Genomic DNA, 18,810 nt, shown 5'->3' on the forward strand with positions numbered 1-18,810 from the left:
TACCTCTAACTCTTATTAGGTGCCTGTAATGAACCAGACCTAAATTTCTACTAGCTTTGGAAATACTATCTGTGGCAGTTAGAGTTTATGACAACTTGAATGTGTATGAAAGTGTAGGGGTGGAATTCAACTTGTCAGCCAAGATATAAATGAAGGATGCCTCCTTGGGGTGTGGCCTTTTTATAAGGGAGAAGCTAGGAACTTCCCTCTCCTTATTCACCCCTTTGCCTTCGTACTTGGTGAGACTGTCTGCCTCCAGGGGCAGCCCCGTGCGGACACCAGCCTTGGACCTTCCTGCATCCCACTTCGCCTTCCTGAGTCATTGGTCTGCAACGGGATGGGTCTGAAGAGGGCGCTGGCGAGTATGGGACTGATGGACTGGGAAGCTTTCTTCATATAAAATTACTTCTAGACAAAAAGTTCTTTTTTATACATATATGAGTGCCACTGGATTTATTTCTCTACACAACCCAGCTGAACACAGTAAGATAAACTGTCTGCACGATCACAGAATTGACAATCCAGCAGAGAGAACTAAGTATGAAAGATCCTGTAATGGGAACATATGGTGCTCTGGAAGTGTATACCACAGACCCGCCAAACCCCAAACCAAACTCACTACCATCAGTCAATGCCAACTCATAGTGACTCTACAGGACAGGGTAGAACTACCTTTGTGAGTTTCTGAGACTGTCACTATTTATGGGAGTAGAAAGCCCTGTCTTTCTCCCATAGAATGGTTGGTGGTTTTGAACTACCGACTTGGCTTGCAGCCCAGTTCATAACCACTACCCCACTAGGGCTCCTAATAGGGTCCCTAACATCCCCTGTTTGGGCAGTGAGCTAAGGGTAGATAGCATCTTCAAAGGTGAAGTAGTTCAACTGAGAAGCGAAAAGGAAGTTAAGAGGAAGCATAGAACACTCCAGGCAGGGACAATAGCCTGAAATGAACTTCAAATGATGAATCTCAAAATCATCGTGAAAACAAAAGTGCATTTCCGACGAGTCGTTTGTTGTTTACCTGGATGTATCAACTGGACGTATGCTGCACTTTTGCCAAACCAATTTGCGGCTTCGCAGACAAATGGGTATAGATAAAATTTACTTTCTACTTGTGAAATATTGAGCATTACGATCAATATTCGAGTGTTTGTGTGATGATTTTTCACTCTGTTCAAAAAAGAAAATAAAGATGAGTAAATTGGATCAATGACAGATAAGAATACAAGTGTATATATAAGTAAAGAATATATTCTCTTTACTTATGTGGAAAATTGTGGCAGAAATAACTACTAAAACGACAAGAATCAGATTGTTGACCATACCCATAGGAGATGCTATATCCCAAGACCATTAATAGTACTGTATGCAATAGCAGCGAAATCAAATTTAAACTACAATATTTGATGAAGACGAAGAGAAAAAGAGGAAGAGGAAGAAGAATGACACCTGCATGCATCCTGACCTCCAAGGAACACGGAGCATATTAAGAGTAGCTTGAGACATACTACAGAAGGCTTTGCCCTACCAGGAGCTAAGCAGTAGTCAGTAGTGGCTTTGAAGCTGCAGGGTACTTAATTCCTAGCCACCTTTAAGTAATCTGGGACAATGGTTTTACTGGATTGTTGCATCATTCAAGGGGAAGTCAAAATTATTGCCACAAATATCATAGAAATCTTTATTAAACAAAAATGTCAAAATGCATAGTTGTTGTTCTTTGACATCTCCCCCATCTAGGTCTACAGATTCCTGTGGGTGGTGTTTCCATTGCTCGAACTTTTCCCCAAGAATTCTAGATATCAAAGAGTGCAGATGGTTTTGTTTAATGGACACCACCTTTAAACAGCAGTTCTAGCATCCTTGAGGGCATTATAGGCCTTTGAAATATTCCTTGAATTTGGATAACAAGAAAAAAGAGGAAAGGGCTGGAGAAGCAAAATTAGAGTGGAGCGGCTAAGTTGTTCCAGTGAAATTTCCTAGTACACTTCCCAAGGCATGGCCAGCTCCGTTGTCATGACGGAAAGAAAGTCTTCAGTGTAAATCTCTTGACCTCTTTCTCATCACTGCAGTTTTACATTTTAAAAATACTTCCTCATTATAAGCCCCATGCTCATCCTGAGTCCTTTAAAGAAATCTATCAAAATTACCCCATCAGAATACTCAAAACCAGTCACCCTAACCTTCTAGAAGATAGCCTCTGTGCCTTGAATTTAACTTGCCCAACAGATCTCCCAGGAGACCACTGTTTTAATTGGACCTACAGAAACTAAGACAAGTGTATTGCTGAAAGAATTTTTCTGCAGCTACCCACGGATTAGAGATACACGTTAAAGCACATTTCTATAAAATAAATCTGGGTGTGTATATACTGGAACCATAGTAGTAACAATTTTTAACTCAATCATATATAAGAATATGTTGAAAAACAAATCTTCCAGTGGTCTGGAATTTGCACCACAATGACATGTAGTTTTAGGGGGTTGTTTTTTTGTTTTGTTTTGTTTTTTGAGCTTCTAACAATATGCTGAAGTAGATCCTTTTTTTAAATAGTTTTATTAGGGGCTCATACGACTCTTATCACAATCAATACATACATCAATTGTGTAAAGCACATTTGTACATTCATTGCCCTCATCATTCTCAAAACATTTGCTCTCCACTTAAGCCCCTGGCATTAGGTCCTCATTTTTCCCCTCCCTCTCCGCTCCCCCCTCCCTCATGAACACTTGATAATTTATAAATTATTATTTTGTCATATCTTACACTGTCCAACGTCTCCCTTCACCCACTTTTCTATTGTCCGTCCCCTAAGGAGGAGGTCACATATAGATCCTTGTAATCGGTTCCCCCTTTCCAAGCCACCCTCCCTCTACCCTCCCAGTATCACCACTCACACCACTGGTCCTGAAGGGCTCATCCGCCCTGGATTCCCTGTGCTTCCAGTTCCTATCTGTACCAGTGGAGAAATCGGATCATGATAGTTGTGGGGTTGGGGAACTAGAGGAAAGTTGTATTTTTCATCGTTGCTACATCACACCCTGACTGGCTCGTCTCCTCCCCGACACCCCTCTGCAAGGGGATCTCCAGTGGCCTACAAATGGGCTTTGGGTCGCCACTCCGCACTCCCCCCGTCATTCACATGTAGTTTTACCTTGAATATACACAATTTTATAAATCCTGCATGAAAGTTAGGACTAATCAATTGGTAATGAGCACTTGTTATAAATTAAACCACCAAAGTTATTACATTGAACTTAGTATCACAATGTTTCTATTGCGTGACTGGCTGTAGGCATACTTACGTAATAAAGTCTTCTACTAACGCTGTATCATTTTCATCAATGTTTGATCCATTCCAGCTCCAGTATGCATTAGCCAGGCCAGTGACATTGCAGATCAATTGTGTGTAGGATCCTGTCAATCAATTTAATAAAATTATATGGTAAAATACACATAACAACATTTTGCCAATTTTAACCATTTAAAATGTACAAGTCAGTGACATTAATCATTCACCATATTGTATCAGCCATCAGCTATTTTTAAAAGTTTTATCAACGATTTTCAAAAGATTTCATCACTCTAAAAAAGAAACCTCAGTATCCCTTAAGTAGTAGCTCTTTATTGCTATCTTCTTTCATTCACCGGTAATCATTAATAAACGTTTGCCCCTTTGTATTTGCTAGAAATTCCATAGAAGTGAGAACATACAATAATGGTACTTTTGTATCTCGATTTATTTCATTTCGTATGATGTTTTCAGGATTTATCTAGGTCATAATATGTATCAGAACATCATTTCTTCTATTCCATTGCATGCATATACTTCATTTTGTCCATACATTCATCTGCCAATGGACATATACACTGTTTCTACCTTTTTGTCATTTTGAATCATACTGCAATGAAAATTTGTCTCTGCTTACATCCTTAGGGTTGAGTCTCTTGAGTACTTAAATTTGCTTGATCATGTGGTTCATTTTCCATTGTCATCTTCTCTTGGCAGTCCACGGTACTTTCAGCATTATGTGCCAGCCCCACAATTCAAACACGACAATGCTTCTTTGGTCTTCTGACTCCATGTCCAACTTTCACATGCACAAGAGGCAATGGCAAATACCATGGTTTGGGTCAGTCACACTGTGGTCCTCCAGCAACATCCTTGTTTTTCATTACTTTAAAGGGGTCCCACGCAGCAGCTTTACCCAATGTAATGCATTCTTTGGCTCCTCCACTGCCGCATCTGTATTCATGGATTGTGGACCCGAGCAAGACAAGATCCTTAACAACTTCAATCTTTTCTCCATTTAACAGGATGGATCCAGTTGATCCAGTTGGGAAGATTTTTGTGTTCTTCACATTGAGTTGAAATCCATGCTTCATCAGATCTTCTGTCATTAGTGTTCAATACAACAAATCTGTTTTTGAAATGTCCTTGCCATTCAGAACCTGGTCCCGGTCTGGTTTTAGTGGCTGATATTGAGTGCCCCCAACATCTTTTCCCACAGACATAATCAATTTGATTTCTGTGTATTTCATCTGGAGTTGTCTGTATGTAGAGTCACCTTTTATGTTGGTGAAAGAAGGTATTTGCTATGAACAAGTCAATGGTCTTGTAGAATTCTATCATGCAATTACCGGCCTTTTCTCCATCACCAAGACTGGTCATTTTCTTTTTATTTCCAATTTTGCACGCCAATCATCGATAATTTTCAATGCATCTTGATTGCATCTTTGACCAGTTTCAGAATGGAGACGTTGGTAGAATTCTTCAGTTTCTTCATCACTAGCTTTGGTGGTTGGTGCATAAATTTGAATAATCATTACAATGATTGGATCTTGTTGTATGTGAATAGATAGTCTCCTATCACAAACAGCATTGTACTTTCAATATAGATCTGGAAATAGCCTTTTTGCTAACAAATGCAATGACATTCCTTTTGAATCTGCCATGCCCAGCATAGTAATTCATTTGATTTTTCTGATTCAACCTGGTCAACATGAGTCCACTTCAACTCACTAATGCCTAGAATTTTGATCTTTATGCATTCCGTTTCATTTTTTAAAACTTCCAATTTTATTCGATTCATACTTCGCACATTTCAACCTCTGATTTTTCATTGATGTCTACAATGTTTTTTTTTCTGATTTTGAGTCATGCCCTATCAGCAAATGAAGTCCCAAAGGCTTTACTCCACCTGCATCATTATCGTTAACTCTACTTTGAGGAGACAGCTCTTTCTCAGTCATATTTTGTTTGCCTTTTGACCCGACGGGCTTATCTTCAGGCACTATCTCTGACAATGTGCTACCTCTATTCATAAGGTTTTCCATATCTAACAATATTTTGCTGCTGTCCTTAAGGTTTTCTAAGGCTAATTCTTTAGAAGTGGATACCCTCTTCCTTCTTTGTAGTTTGTTCTTGGTCTGGAAGCTCTATGGAAACCTGCTCATATTCAGGGTCCATGCTCCTATTTGAAATGCCAGTGACATAGCTTCCCACATCAGAACAGCCCGCAAGCCACTGCAAAGGGATAGAGTGACAGAAACGTGGTGGATGGACAAGTCAGTAGCATATGAGGTGATTCTGGATATATGATCACCCTTGTCTAACTCTGGGATTCAATGGGAATGCCTCTCTTGTGCTTCACTATGAAGACTGTGAGTGATAGAGGTGGAGCAAGATGGCAACCAAGTGGCACACATGGTGGGGGGGGGGACCCTGCAGAGACAAGCTTAGAGGGACCAGACTGATATCTACACAGACTACAAGATTCTCAGCCTAAAGAGAAGTAGACACAAATTTATTAAAGTAAAAGAGCAGCAACACCTGCCAATAGTCTTCCCCTTTGTCAGTGGAATGCAACTTCCCAATTTTCCAACCAATTTTTCCTGGTCCCAGAGCTAGATAGATTGGCTGACTGACTGGCTGCGTGACCAGCCTGGATGGATATCAGCACAAATAGGCTAGGCTCTTGCCCCAAGCCAAGGGAGTTCCTGTCTGATACACTTACAGCCTTAGCTCCCCGATAGCAAGGATATAATGAATAGTCTTCCAAGCCAAGTGGGGAAAACTCTACAGGGCAGCCTGGGAGCAGGCATAAATAGCAGGCATGAATAAATTATCTCTCCACACAAGTTAGGGGTGGGGGGAGCTCCAGCCCCAGCCCCATTCTGCAAAACTAATCCCCTATCCCTGAGGAACAGCTCCCCATGATCCCCGCACCCCTCACCTCCATCTTTTTTTATATATATCATTTTATTGAGGGCTCATACAACTCTTATCACAATCCATACATACATCAATTGTGTAAAGCACACTTGTACATTCGTTGCCTCATCATTCTCAAAACATTTGCTTTCCACTTGGGCTCTTGAAATCAGCTCCTCATTTTTCATTTTTTCCCTCCCCACTCACCCCTTCCTCATGAACCCTTGATAATTTATAAATTATTATCATTTTATCATATCTTACACTGCCTGATGTCTCTCTTCACCCACTTTTCTGTTGTCCATCCCCCAGGGAGGAGGTTATATGTAGTTCCTTGTAATTGGTTCCCGTTTCTACCCCACCTTCCCTCCACCCTCCCAGTATCACCACTCTGACCACTGGTCCTGAGGGGTTCATCTGCCCTGTATTCCCTGTCTTTCCAGTTGCTATCTGCACCACTGTACATCCTCTGGTCTAGCCAGGTTTGTAAGATAGAATTGGAATCATGATAGTGTGGGGGGGAACGAAGCATTTAAGAACTAGAGGAAAGTTGTGTATTTCACAGATGCTACACTGCACCCTGAGTGACTCGTCTCCTTCCCACTGCCCCTCTGCAAGGATGTCCAGTTGTCTACAGATGGGCATTGGGTCCCCACCCTGCACTCCCCCTCATTCACAATGATATGATTTTTTGTTCTTTGGTGCTTGATACCTGGGCCCTTTGACCCCTCCTGATCACACAGGCCAGTGTGCTTCCTCCATGTGAGCTTTGTTGCTTTTGGGCTAGATGGCCCCTTGTTTACCTTCAAGCCTTTAAGTAAGGCCATTTGTGGGCTTTTATTTTTCTTTTAATGTCTTTTGTTAGCAGACAATACACACCTGGCTCATTAGCAATGTATTAACATAACAATACAAGTAGAAACTGCACCAGTGGTTTTATGAAGCACAGGCAGGGAGTTTGGGCATGAGAAAAAGACCAAGAACCTCAGCACCCTAAGCTGCTCAGATAAGCAGCCTCCCCTATGAATAGACTATTCATTCATTGCTCCCTCCCAGACCACCTAGCTAGGTGGCAGGCACAGACCCCATTCTGCCACCCTCACTTGGTCACCTCCATCATCCAATAGGAGTGAACCCTATCCCCTCTAACCTGATCCACCAGAGCTCCATTCCTTTAAGAGAATTCACCTACATCATAAGATGACAGGACTCTGAGCCATACCAGACACCAAAATCATTTCCCTACCCAGACATCCAAAAAGATCACAAGGTAGAAAAACCACATGCTACCATACACTGTCCCAAATGCTCAAAAGACCTCCGCTCCACACAGTCCTGTCCCCCCCCCCCCCCCCCCCCCACTCCAGGACGAGGTCTAGACCCCATCTGTTCTTTTCTTGATATTGTTGCTGCTCTGTGCTCTGTCATTCCTCTGCCCTCCTCCTCTCCAAAACACAGCTGTGCACCACTCTTATACTACATCCTTCAGTAGGACTTCCTTCAGTAGGACTTCCCCATCTGTTGGTAGACATAAGAGCTGGGGAAAAAAAGGATTATTCTTTTACTATGTTGCTTTCAATTTACTTTGTTTTCTAGTACCTCAACACATCATCCACCCACCAACTACCACCCACACCGGAGACAAAGCTCCTGGGCAAGCGGAGAGCCCAACATACATGAACAGCTCTTCTTCTTCTTACTCTAGCATGATTTTTTTTTCCAGTTTTATGTCTAATACTTTTGTCTCCTGCCTTTTCTTTAATTTTAATATCTAACTTTTATTTCATAGCCCTTTTGACCTATCATTATTTTCCTCTTCAAAGCTATGTACAAGTGTTCGTTCTCATCAAACAGTTATTATTACAAAAGAGAATGCAAAGCAAGCCTGCTCTTTGATCTCCTGACATAAGACTTTGTTTTTACATCTGGGCCAGTGCTGCCCAATAGAACTTTCTGCCATCATGGTAAGGTTCTAGATCTGTGCCCTCTAATATAGTCGGCGTGACTGAAAAGTTAACTTCTGAAGTTATAGTATTGTAATGGACACGTACATCACTCGGTGTGCTTATCTGGCTCCTGGCTGGACAGTACAGAGCTAGAGGCTTATAGGATTCTTTTCCCCTAGAGATAATTTTTTTCACGAATTTGAAAAAGTATTTCTCTACACTAACTGTCACTTTTTTTTAACTGCAGAGTCCTTGTACTACCTTAAAGCTTAGCTCTGGCAAGAAAAAATCCATTCTGTGTCTGCCCGTAACATGAACTACATTCATCACTCACAATTCCGCTGAGCTTTGCATGTTGAGTGGTATTTTCATCATTTGTAACTGTCCATAACAGAGTAGAGTCAACAAAGAATACATTGCTATAATACATTTGCCACAAGGGGTAAACAAACAAATAATTGGACGTAATCTGTAACACAATCTGTTCCATGTCTCCTCTAATTAGAGATCTATTTAGAAAGTGCTTAGGCAATGTATGATAAGGAATCCCTAGGTGGTACAAATGCGTAAAAATGTTCAGCTGATAACAAAAAGGTCCGGCCAAGGGCCTCTTCGAAGAAAGGCCTGGTGATCCACTTCTTAAAATATCAGCCCTTGAAAACCCTGCAGAAGACACCTCTAACTGGACAGAGAAGGTACACTGTGAGGAGAGTGAACTCCAAGGCGTGGAGTGTGTTATTTTTTGTTGTGGTGTGTGTAGTAATGGTACAGTTTATGTTGATTTTGAGTTTAAAATACTGATTTCATCACATCATGATAAGAGACCACTTACCCAGTTCCACTTCCAGCGTCTCATTAGCTGGCTTCATAATTACAGGCTCGCGGTGTTGGTTGGCAGTTTTCTCTTTAAAAAAAAAACATTCACAGGGACTTCTAAGTCACTTACATATAAAAATCACAAATGGCGACCACATTTAGCCAAGTATACTAAAGGACATCTTCCAGGCATTCCCTTAACGTATATGGGACAGGAGATGGAGGCCAGAGACAAAGAAAGGATGCCAATACAGAGATCAGAACAAGCTGTGAGTCCCCTGCCTCAGAGAAGAAGCCATGGAAGCGTGATGCTACCAAAAACCACATGCATTTGAACTTCCCTCCAAGACTCCGGTCTCCAAACAAACGGCCCTCTTCAAGGGAACGAGGAGAAGCAAGTAATCATGAAAAGACACCAAAGCAGGTGGTGGCATCCTAAGCCTCTATCACTACCACTTCCACCTGGTTTGGGACAGAATGTTCTTTGTAATGGATATGAGGCTCGCCCTATCAGGGAAGAATATGCCTTAAAACGAATCACATTTAATATATTACAAGAGTTGATCAGGAAGAGACTAGGAAAAAAACAAAAGAAAACAGAACTGGAAAACAAATTGGAAAGACCCAAATAAATGTAAGAATGATCAAGGGCCAAGATTACAGAAGCTGAGAGAGGGTCTTCCCCACAGGGCACAGAGACTCATCTCTAAGAATTAGGGCCAGGGATTTAAACATCTGTTCTCCTAAATTGTGAAGGAAAAAAGAAGATGATGATGATGATGCTGGTCTTAAAACCAGGCACTTATGATATGTCTTTTACAGCAGCACGAAGAAACAGTGATACTAGTCAGTTGATGTGGGGAAATTGCAATGGATTAAAACAGGCACAAGAGTATTAATAAATCCCCCTAATGAATCTGGCTTTTATTTACAAGGAGAATGACCTCATGGCTTCCTCCATGACCAAAAAGGGCCTCTATTTACCACGGTAAGAAAAAAAAAAGAGGAGGAGGCAGCAAAGGAGAAGAGAGAAGGCACCATCAGGGCAGGATTTTCTTACTTTTGTCTTCTAATGCACATACATCTCTAAAACAGTGTCTGGTGCATACAGAGTTCATGCTCAGGAAATATGTTTGACTACAGGGACCAACAAAAAGCATCACTGGGGGACCTTGGGAAGAGCAAGAAACCCAACTGACCCTTGTTTCTGCATATAGAATCAGAAAAGGAGACAAACGGAATTTAAAATCACATTTTATGTATTTTTTCAATTTCCAAGTGCCCAGTTCCCCTAGTGTCTGCTGGTGTACTCTCTGTTCCCAAAAAACCCCACAAATCAGAGCTCCACAATGACCAGAGAGAGATGATCGTAGTACAAAGATCATTATCAATCAGGTGTCTCTGATTCTTGTTGGACCAAGGGTAGGAATTATTTTTCATTTAACAAAAGGGAAATCTGCAAGAAGGTAAATTGCTATATAATTGGGAACTGTAGTTCTATGTAAGCATATATAACAAGTTAGCCTGGAACAGTTTCAATTCATACCTGTTGTCCCAGCATAATTATTATTAAAGAATCCTTTAACTTAAAAATCAAAAACAAAAAAACCTTTGTTAGAATAGCCCTCAGAGCCTATAACACTGAAACCTTATAAAGTCCTGATATTTACAGAAAGGTAGCATTCTAGGCATCCACACATAATTTGTAGGGACACATCTGAATTTGTTGTCCTCTGTTTAGTTTCGAAATGGCCTTGACTGAAAATGGTTAGTGGTTCAGAGGTCATTGGAAACCTATGGAAATTCATGAGAACCACCACCTACCTCCTACCTAGTGAGCTCAGACTTTGCAAGATCCTTGAGTGGCTCAAATTGTCCTCCCTGAACTGCTGGCCAAAAGTCGGTGGTTCAAACTACGCTGGGCCACTAACCTAAAGGCTGACGGTTTGTACAGAACCAGTGGGGACCAAAAAGGAACAACCCATGGATGTGCTTTGGTGAAGATTGCAGCCAAGCAAACCCCACGGAGCAGCTTTGTCTGTCATGTCATGTCAAGTCACTATGATTCCACTTGATGGCAAATACGTCTAGTTTGGGGCTTTTTTATTTTTTCCCTCACAACTTACCGTGAGTTTATCATAGCTGAGCACTAGGAGCAATGGTTACATGATCGGCTGCTAACCAAAAGATCAGTGGCTCGAACCCCCCAGTTTCTCCGCAAGAGAGGAGATGTGGTGATCTGCTCTCTTAGAGGGACGTTTTATTTTTTTAATTTTTAAAAATCATTTTATTAGAGGCTCATACAACTCTTATCACAATCCATACACACATCAATTGTGTAAAGCGCAGTTGTACATCCAACATTCCCTCTAATGTAGAGGGACATTTTTACGCTGTCCTCTGGGGCCCTGCGAGGTTGCACTCAACCCAACAAGCACCTAACCGCAATGTTCCTGGCAACCTTCTGAAGTCTACTGGTCTTTTGCTTGTCGATCGTTAGAGATTGTGTAACTTGCCTGAGCTCACAGAGTTCACGGGGAGCATTTTCTGGGAGTGCACCTTGCTCCCAAGTCCATCACTATCCGCCCCATCATGCCAAGGATCGCTGGTGCCAAACACTCAGACTCCTCCAGTACAATAGCCCAGAACGACTCCTACACTAGCCTGCAGGAGCCCGATAAACACCTCTGGAAGCCACAGTTCATAAAGTCTGTTTCATTATAAATGTATTTAAAGCAAGAATGGGGCGGGGGAAGCATACTATTTAGCAATTAAAAAACATACAAAACCAAAGCTAAACTAAACTTGCCATGTGAACTTTGACAAAGCATTGAAGTTATTTTAGGATCACACATAATGAACCAACTTGAAACCAAATGCATGCTCATAGAGTGGATTCTAACTCGTAACTACGGGACAGGGTAGAACTGGCCCCGCGGGTTTCTGAGACCATAACTCTTTAAGGGAGTAGAGAGCCTCAGCTTTTCCAATGGAGTGGCCGGTAGTTTCACCCTGCTGACTTGGCATTACACCAGCAAGACTCTACAGGTCACAGAGACGATATGAAAATTATGGCATGTGGGCCTTTCCAGATCTAACATAACACCTAGGCTTGGAGCTATGACTCACTTGCAGGAGTGAGATCTATTACACGGGAAATATGATGCTGCTTTCCCAAGTACACGTATGATGTACGGCAAGAATATCTCCCTTTGTGTTCTTTCGTGACATTCATAATGAAGAGTTTATCTGCTTCTCCAATATGTCTTATGTTGTCAAGAAATAACGGCTTGCAATCCTACATGAAAGAAGGAGGAAGCATTGGGAAATAATGAGTAACAGTTAGTGTAGACCAGAAAACAAAGCCATTATTTCACATTAGCATTTGTTATATATAAAATAAGGTGACTGAAAGTTTCTTGGCATAAATAAATGTTCAATCATTGTATTTCTTTTTCTTGATAAAAATTATATTATTAGGGTATTACATTTTAAGCCTATGAATCTAGTGCTATGAAGACAAGCTAACACAAGAAAAACATGTTTGAGGGCATCTCTTAGCAATAATGTACTTTCCTTATTCACTGCTTTTATTAATTTTATACATCTCATCTTCCGGAAGCTGAGTCACCATTCAAAGTCTAGTGGGCCATCGGATGAAAGATACCAAAACATAGAATGCTAATCAACTCACGTTTGAGGCAATTACAGAAATTACTAAATTATTTGAGGACCACTTAATGTCATTAACACACAAAAAAAACATTCTTAATAAATATCTCTAAAATACCCTAAAAATGTCATCTGTTTCTACTACTATTTGTCTGTTGGATCTTGATAAATCAAAGAGAGAACAAGGTTTTAGTTAATCCTCAAATTAAATTAATGCAGTCTGACATTTCTTTTTAAATTTCCCAATAAGATCCACCACTCATATGGGGGAGGAAAATACAGTGTACAATAAAAAAAATCATTTTGCAAATTCATTCTATTGTTCATAATAGAAAACTCCTTTATTTGTTGGAAATATGAAATACTACACTTGCGGTGCTGGGTGGAGGGCGGAGGAGACCGGTAGCACGCTTGCGCGGCTGTCAAAAAAAAAAAATACTACACTTGAAATAAAATTACCTTATACCACTGTATTCTGGGGAACTCATTGTTTTCATCTTTAAATAAATCCAGTGTAGGGCATGCAAGCAGTCCATTTTGCCCAATGAATAATCTCTGTGGAAACAGAGCCTCTGAGTTATAACACAAGTTAGGTTCATTCTTCACAAATTTCACAGTTATTTTTTGTTTGAGGCAATAAGTTGAATTTCTAAAATAAAAGGAAATACGTGCATTTAACGTTGTCAAAAGATAACAAGCTTTGCCCTTCAAATATCCAGAAGACTTTTTTACTGATACATAAGAATAAGTCAGAAAGTACTGCTACAAAACCAGAGAAACTTTGATTAAAAACCAATGGGTAAAGCTACTCTTTCTAGACATCCCTTCCACTTAGGTCTATCTACACTTCCGAATGGGATATTTTCATCTCTCCAATCTTTCCCTGAAGAATTCTGCCCTCTTCTTCTTTTTTTTAGTTTCGTGGGCGTATAATATATATATTATATTATATATATGTATTATATCACATATAATACAATTCTGCCCTCTTCAATTTACATGACATCAAAATGACAATTCTGGTACCCTTGACAGACACGTGTTTCATCCTTCTGAGTGTCTGTTGAGTTTGGGGAACAAGAAGCAATCTGAGGACGCAAAATCAAGGTAAATGAAGTAAGATTTCCCAGTAAAATTATCTTAGGATTGTTATCCTCCAAGAAAAAGTAAGTACATTGTCATGATGGGGGGAAAAATTCCTCAGCAAAACTTCCCTGACCTTTTTTTCTCCGAGGCACTATTTAATGTTTTAAAAACGCTGCTTCATAATAAGCCCAGTAATTGTCCTGTGCTCTTCGAGGAACTAGATGACGATTCTCCCTTTGGGGTCCTCACAACAGCACAACCTTCTGGCTGGCATCTCTACCTCCGCTTTACCTGAGCCACAGAGCCCCCTTGGAAACTGTGGTCTGGATCTTGGATCTTTACATCAAGGCACCTAACGGGGACTCAGATCATGCTGGCACTAAGATAACTCGTCTGCAGTCATTCACTGATTAGACGGACACATTTTGTTGGGAATAAACCCTGCATGCATCATGAATTAGAACTCTTGTAGCAAGACCTTTTTTGATTGGCATCATATTAATTCATTTCTTACCTTTCTATACAATAGTACTGTCCTGAGTCCTCTACCTTACCAGGAACAAACCAAAGTTTATCTTCAAACTGATGAATCCTTGAGTCTACTTCCATGGATACACGTGTCTTGCTGTCATTTTTATACCAAATCGTAGTGTTTTTGTCTTTAAGCCGTGCATTACACAAACGAGCAAAAATTTCATTTGCGGCAAAAATTGAAACTACTTGGTCTTCAGATTCGTGGCATTGATCTTTAAAAAGGAAAGAAGGAAAGCAGTTTCCATAAAAAATAATTGTCATTTATTAATGTGATACCTTATTGTAACTCTCAATGATAAAGGCATCAGTTCATATCATACAGGAACGTTTAGAACCTACCAATTAAAAACATTGTTCTAAGTGCCTGGCCAATTTATGTTTTGGTCTACCTATGTCACTTATTACCTGTGCAACTTTTAGGTAAGTTATTTTAACTTTTCTCACCTCTTATGCTTCAGAATAAAAAAGATGAGAATAATATCAGAAGAGAGACTCCGGCTTTGGTTTAAGATGGAATCGATGAACTGTGCCCACTTAAACAAACACAAAACATTAACAAGGTATATGAAATAATAATGTTTTAAGACACGGAATATCGGGGCAGGAGAATAGAGAACTGAACTTGACAGGGAATAAGGATGAGAAGTCCCAATCTACTCACTGGAGGGAGATTTCAGGCTATCAAATTGTATACAAGAAGCATAAGTAAGACCCAGTGTTTGTTTGGTTTTTTTAATCATTTTGTTAGGGGCTCGTACAACTCTTATCACAATCCATATATACATCAATTGTGTAAAGCACATTTGTACATTCATTGCCCTTGTCATTCTCAAAACATTTGCTCTCCATTTAAGCCCTTGGCATCAGGTTCTCATTTTTCCCCTCCCTCCCCCTCCCCCCCCCCCTTCATGAGCCCTTGATAATTTATAAATTATTATTTTGTCATATCTTGCCCTGTCTGACATCTCCCTTCACCCACTTTTCTGTTGTCCGTCCCCCAAGGAGGAGGTCACATATAGTTCTTTGTAATCGGTTCCCTCTTTCCAACCCACTCTCCCTCTACCCTCCCAGTATCGCCACTCACACCACTGGTCCTGAAGGGATCATCACCCTGGATTCCCTGTATTTCTAGTTCCTATCTGTACCAGTATCCATCCTCTGGTCTAGCCAGACTTGTAAGGTAGAATTGGAATCATGTTAGTGGGGGTGGGGAGGAAGCATTTAGGAACTAGAGGAAAATTGTATTTTTCGTCATTGCTACATCGGTCTGGGGGGCTGGCCCCAGTCCCAAATACTAAGTGGATGCTTGCCCCTCCCCCGAGAAGAATTTATTTCAAAGGATGGCACTGAATCCCCAGCTCCGGGAGAGGGACATATCTAATCGGAGCACAACGGGAGCAGATGATTGGGAAGAAGGAGAGACTGGAGCAGGCCTTGAGGACGATGACCCCAATTAGAGCAGCCAGTCCACAGAAGTGGGTGCTGCCTAGGACAGAGCATTGGATGTAAAAGATGTATCCAAATAATTGAGTGGGAGCACACAAACAAGGTGCATGGAACTCTGATGTGCTGAAAGATTGGTTGTGCTGTTCTACTGGGTATCAAAAATAATCTATGTCAGAAGTAGTAACAGGGAGTCTCATAACCATCAAGAAATAAAGAATGATGAGCGAGGGATCCTAAAGGCCAAGAGGTCGAGGGTGGGGGCAGGGGGCGGGGAGGAAGCAGTCAGATGCCAGCCCTAGTCTGCCATCCCCTATTATTTAAAGGTCGCTGATTGTCAATAAAAAAATTTTTTGTTCTTCTTTTTCTGACCTGTAGCAAGAACTACGGTTGGGGAAGGGGAGATAAAAGAAGAGTCATGCATAGACACTGGGACTCCAAGATCCCTGCCAGAGAGGCAGCAGAGGCAGAGAGGCAGCAGAAGCTGTGGCATGAGACAGAGTGATGAGCTTCCTGGCCCATGGGACAAGTAAAACTGAGTACATTTGGGCAGGCGTTTGGCTCCTTGGTTTGTCCAATCAGTGGGGAGGCTTGTGTGGCTGAGAGGCTGAAGAGCAGTGAGAGAGAAGCCTACCAGCAAGGCCGAGAAGAGTTGCGATCATTGCTAGTACATCCCCTAGTCATGAGCATGGTCTCTGAGCTCTGTGTGGTCATTGTAAGAAAGTACTGAACCCACCAGAGCTTCGTGAGAGGGACAGAGGATGTCAGAATAGGACATACAAGAATGGCGGCTAGAGACATAGCTGAACTCTGCCTCATAGCAATCCTTCTCGGGAAGATGTGGACCTAGATTCTCTTTCTCTCTACCGATGGCACAGCAGGTCTGGCACCGGCCCCACACCATGCTTACTAACGTTTACAGAAGAAGAAAAAAGCCAATTCTATATAAAATCTTCCCATTACGTTAAAAGGAAAGAATACATCCCAACTCATGAGTTTTCCCAACTCCATGAGGCCAGCATTTACCCAGATACCAAAGCTAGAGAAAGATATTTTAAATAGAGAAAATTATAAACCAATCTTGCTCATGACCATAAAATGGGCTTCAAAAAGTTTGTGGGAAAATATGATAGAATTCATAGATATATAATAGAATTAAAAGGCAGTAGGAATCGTTCTGTGAATTCTGCAAGCCCTATCATAGATGCAAACATTCTTCATATTTTAGTAAAATTTAAGTCTATATTAAAAAACGATACAATGTATGATGAGAAAGTGGAGACCACCCTCCACAAATGCAAAGTTCTGTTAGTATTCAAAAATCCCCAATCTACTTCCACATATTGACTTATTTAAAAAGAAAAACAACATAATTATTTCAATAGATGCAGAAAATTATGACAAAAATCCAACCCCTATCCCTGTTCAATTTTCCAAGCAAATTAGGAAAAGGAAAGAAATGTGTGAACCCAATAAAGGTGGCACAGTGGGTTAGTCATTAGGCAGCTAACCACAAGGTTACCAATATAACACCATCAGGTGCTGCCTGCTCCAGCAAATAGTTGTCTTGGAAACCCACAGGGAGCGCGCTACTCTGTATCATAGGGGCTCTGCGAGCTGGAGTTGACCCAATGGCAGTGAGTTTGCTTGTATGGGGAATGAAAAATTGATAGTTAACATAATTTGTAATACGATTAAGGAAAAAGCTAGGGTGCCTGTTTAAATTACTTCTATTCATATCAATAGTACAGATCTATCAAGTGCATTAAGACAAGAAGAATAAGTAAATGCTATTTAGATTACAAAGGAAAAAATAAGATGTCTTTATTTGGAGAAAATATAATCTTTGTAGAAAATTCTATGGAATCTCAAAAGAACTACTAAGGTTATCACTTGTAGGGCACAATATTAATATGAAAAATCAATTATACAAAGTATAATTGTAAACTGAAACGTTTGTTAAAATAGCATTTAAAAGCTCATCAAAATACATGATACCAAAAATTTATTAATAATTAAGTGTAAATATGATGCAAGATGTATAAGATCTACTCACTCAAAAGTCACAAAACATTGCTTACATAAATTAAGGAGGATCAAAATAAATAGAGAATGTATACTCTCTTCATGGATCAGAACACTCAATATTGTTAAATTGTCAGTTCTCTCAAATTGTTCCATATTCAATTCAATCCCCATCAAACTCTCAAGAAAGATTTTTCAAAAACAAAGATTTTTTACAGAAATTGATTGATAGAATGATTTTAAAATTCATTTGAAAATAGTCAGATAACGTAGCTAAAGAACAAAATTGAAGAAGTCACACTGTTTTATTTTGAGACTTTATAAATCTTCAGTAATTAAGAGAGTGCAGTATTGTCTTGGGGATAACCTAGTCACTATATAACAGAAAGAAATTCCAGAAATAATCCACATAAATATATCCACCTGATACTGGACAAATGTACAAAAGTAACCCAGAGCACACAAGGCAGTGTTTTCCACACATTGTATTATGCTAAACAATAGAGTAGAAAGGACAATAATGTCAGAGGTCGGATTTCCAGAGTAGCAAACTGAGATCTCCATAAATCACAGATCTTCTCCAGAAAAGGAAAAAAACACCAGTAATAATTTTCAAAATTAACTCTTTCAGAACTTTGGGGATTGATCAAAGGCTTTAATAATTGGAGAAGCCTTTATTTAAGGAAAATGCTGAATCTCAGTAAGTGCTGTAGAGTTTTTGGCTTTTTAATGTAAATTCCCTCCATTCCCTTCTTTCCTTTCTTTCTGGCCCCATAGCAGTCCTGAAAACCATATTTAAGAAGCTTGAAGGACCCCAAGTATGATATATTCAAAGAGATATACACAAAGACAAATTATAATAAAATGGAGGGAAGATGAGATAATCTTAAAAATAGCAAAAAGAAACTGCCTTATAATGTACTGAGGAGACAGAGGAACACCCCAGGACCAGTGGAGAGAGTGGCGATAGCGGGAGGATGGAGGGAAGGTGAGGGAGAAAGGGGGAACAGAGGACAAGGTCTACATATGGCCTCCTCCCTGGGGGATGGACAGCGGAGAAGTGGGTGAGGGAGATGT

At 40.4% G+C, this 18,810-nt stretch overlaps 1 protein-coding gene across 4 annotated transcripts in view; it reads right to left on the reverse strand.

Annotated features, from left to right (window-relative positions):
- Window positions 1-18,810, reverse strand: part of IL1R1 (interleukin 1 receptor type 1) — a 100,868-nt gene that overhangs the window by 12,772 nt on the left and 69,286 nt on the right. For 2 of the 4 annotated variants that reach the window (XM_045283899.1, XM_045283898.1), the window contains exons 4-9: window positions 14,246-14,477; window positions 13,105-13,294; window positions 12,103-12,271; window positions 8,990-9,061; window positions 3,303-3,414; window positions 1,022-1,170 (exon numbers count right to left, since the gene is read on the reverse strand). In XM_045283899.1, coding sequence (XP_045139834.1) covers window positions 1,022-1,170; window positions 3,303-3,414; window positions 8,990-9,061; window positions 12,103-12,271; window positions 13,105-13,294; window positions 14,246-14,477 — 924 coding nt within the window. Of the gene's footprint in view, window positions 1-1,021; window positions 1,171-3,302; window positions 3,415-7,592; window positions 7,749-8,989; window positions 9,062-12,102; window positions 12,272-13,104; window positions 13,295-14,245; window positions 14,478-18,810 lie in introns of those variants that run through there. The other 2 variants (XM_045283900.1, XM_045283901.1) reach the window with 2 other exon arrangements.

Source organism: Echinops telfairi, unplaced genomic scaffold, assembly GCF_000313985.2.
Source record: "Echinops telfairi isolate 266 unplaced genomic scaffold, ASM31398v2 ScPeMD7_7467;HRSCAF=8505_1, whole genome shotgun sequence".
NCBI lineage: Eukaryota > Metazoa > Chordata > Mammalia > Afrosoricida > Tenrecidae > Echinops > Echinops telfairi.